General features: G+C 31.6%; 1 protein-coding gene across 1 annotated transcript in view; it reads right to left on the reverse strand.

The window, feature by feature from the left end:
• Positions 1-448: 448 nt before the first annotated feature.
• Positions 449-1313, reverse strand: part of LOTGIDRAFT_174594 (hypothetical protein) — a gene marked incomplete at both ends in the record, with an annotated part of 2322 nt that continues 1457 nt past the window's right edge. Inside the window, 2 exons of the mRNA XM_009053935.1 lie at positions 449-648; positions 1125-1148. Of these exons, the coding sequence (XP_009052183.1) occupies positions 449-648; positions 1125-1148 (224 nt within the window). The remainder of the gene's footprint in view (positions 649-1124; positions 1149-1313) is intronic.

Genomic DNA, 1313 nt, shown 5'->3' on the forward strand with positions numbered 1-1313 from the left:
CTACGTTTTTCATTAACATGCTTTTAGTTTTCTTTGTGTTTATTACCAAGCCGTTATCATGGCACCATTGTCTAAGTCCTTCCGAAGACAACTCTGAATGCAGCCAAGTTTTTCATCAGAATATTTCACCATATAATTCAGAAGTAGAATTTTTTATTAAAAGGGGAAGATCATTAATGAAAAAAAGAAAAAAAAAGTGGTCCAAGGATAGATTCTTGAGGAACACCACATTTTATTTTTCTATGTATTGATTGGAAATTACCAAGGCAAACTTTTTGGGTACGGTTTGATAAATACGATTTAATTACATATAACAAATAAGAGTGAAATTTATATAAAGTAAGTTTATCAAGAAGGAACTGGTGAAAAGCCTTGCTAAAATCCAGGTAGACAACAACCGTCAATTTACCTTGGTCTAAAGCTTCAAGCCAATTATCTGTGATTCTAACTAATGCCGTAGAACAAGAATGGTTCTCTCTAAAACCCGACTGGTTAACTTTTTCGAAGAAAGATTTAATGTTGGTGGATATATGTTTTTGAAAGGTTTTAGAAATGGTAGGTAAAATTGAAATTGGTCTGTAATTTGAAATAATTTCTTTGGGACCTTTTTTTTATAGATTGGCACTATTTTAGCTTCCTTTAAACTATCTGGAAAAATACAATTAGTTAGACACAAAATTATTTGAGTGAGTTAACCTGAAATCACTTCAAAGTCATCAAATTCAACATGCATTTCATATTTAATTGTATCTTTGATATTTAATTGTATCTTTGATATTTAATTGTATCTTTGATATTTAATTGTATCTTTGATATAAAATAAAATCCCGCTCCCGTCTTGACAAAATCGATCCTTTCTTTCACGAACATAATCGTCAACATGCAGGCCATCTAATATTAATTCATGTAGAAAAGTTTCGGTAAAACCCATAATACTGATATTATTTTCTGGTTGAAATATGACTTTACGCATTTCATCAAGTTTGTTTTCCTTTTTAGTAATCAATCGATTGACATTTATATTCCCATTGTTGTAATCAGATTTACCCTCACCTTATTTAAAAGGTTGGTTATAGATGAAGTAGGAGGTGCAAATACATCGGAAAGGTCTTTCAGGGACAAACCTGTTGGAATGTGAGAATCTGAGACTGAAAAGAAAAGGGCAACGTTTGAAATAGTTTCATATTCAAGACAAACATCTCCTGCTCTGTCCAGTCTATCTTGCTCAGCATGACTCGGTTTACAACCATCATTAAGTTTTAAATCAGATGATAGCTGTAAACCAGCAAGTATTGTTTGAATTAAGGTCATTG

The sequence above is a fragment of the Lottia gigantea genome, assembly GCF_000327385.1.
Source record: "Lottia gigantea unplaced genomic scaffold LOTGIsca_204, whole genome shotgun sequence".
In the NCBI taxonomy this organism is placed as follows: domain Eukaryota; kingdom Metazoa; phylum Mollusca; class Gastropoda; family Lottiidae; genus Lottia; species Lottia gigantea.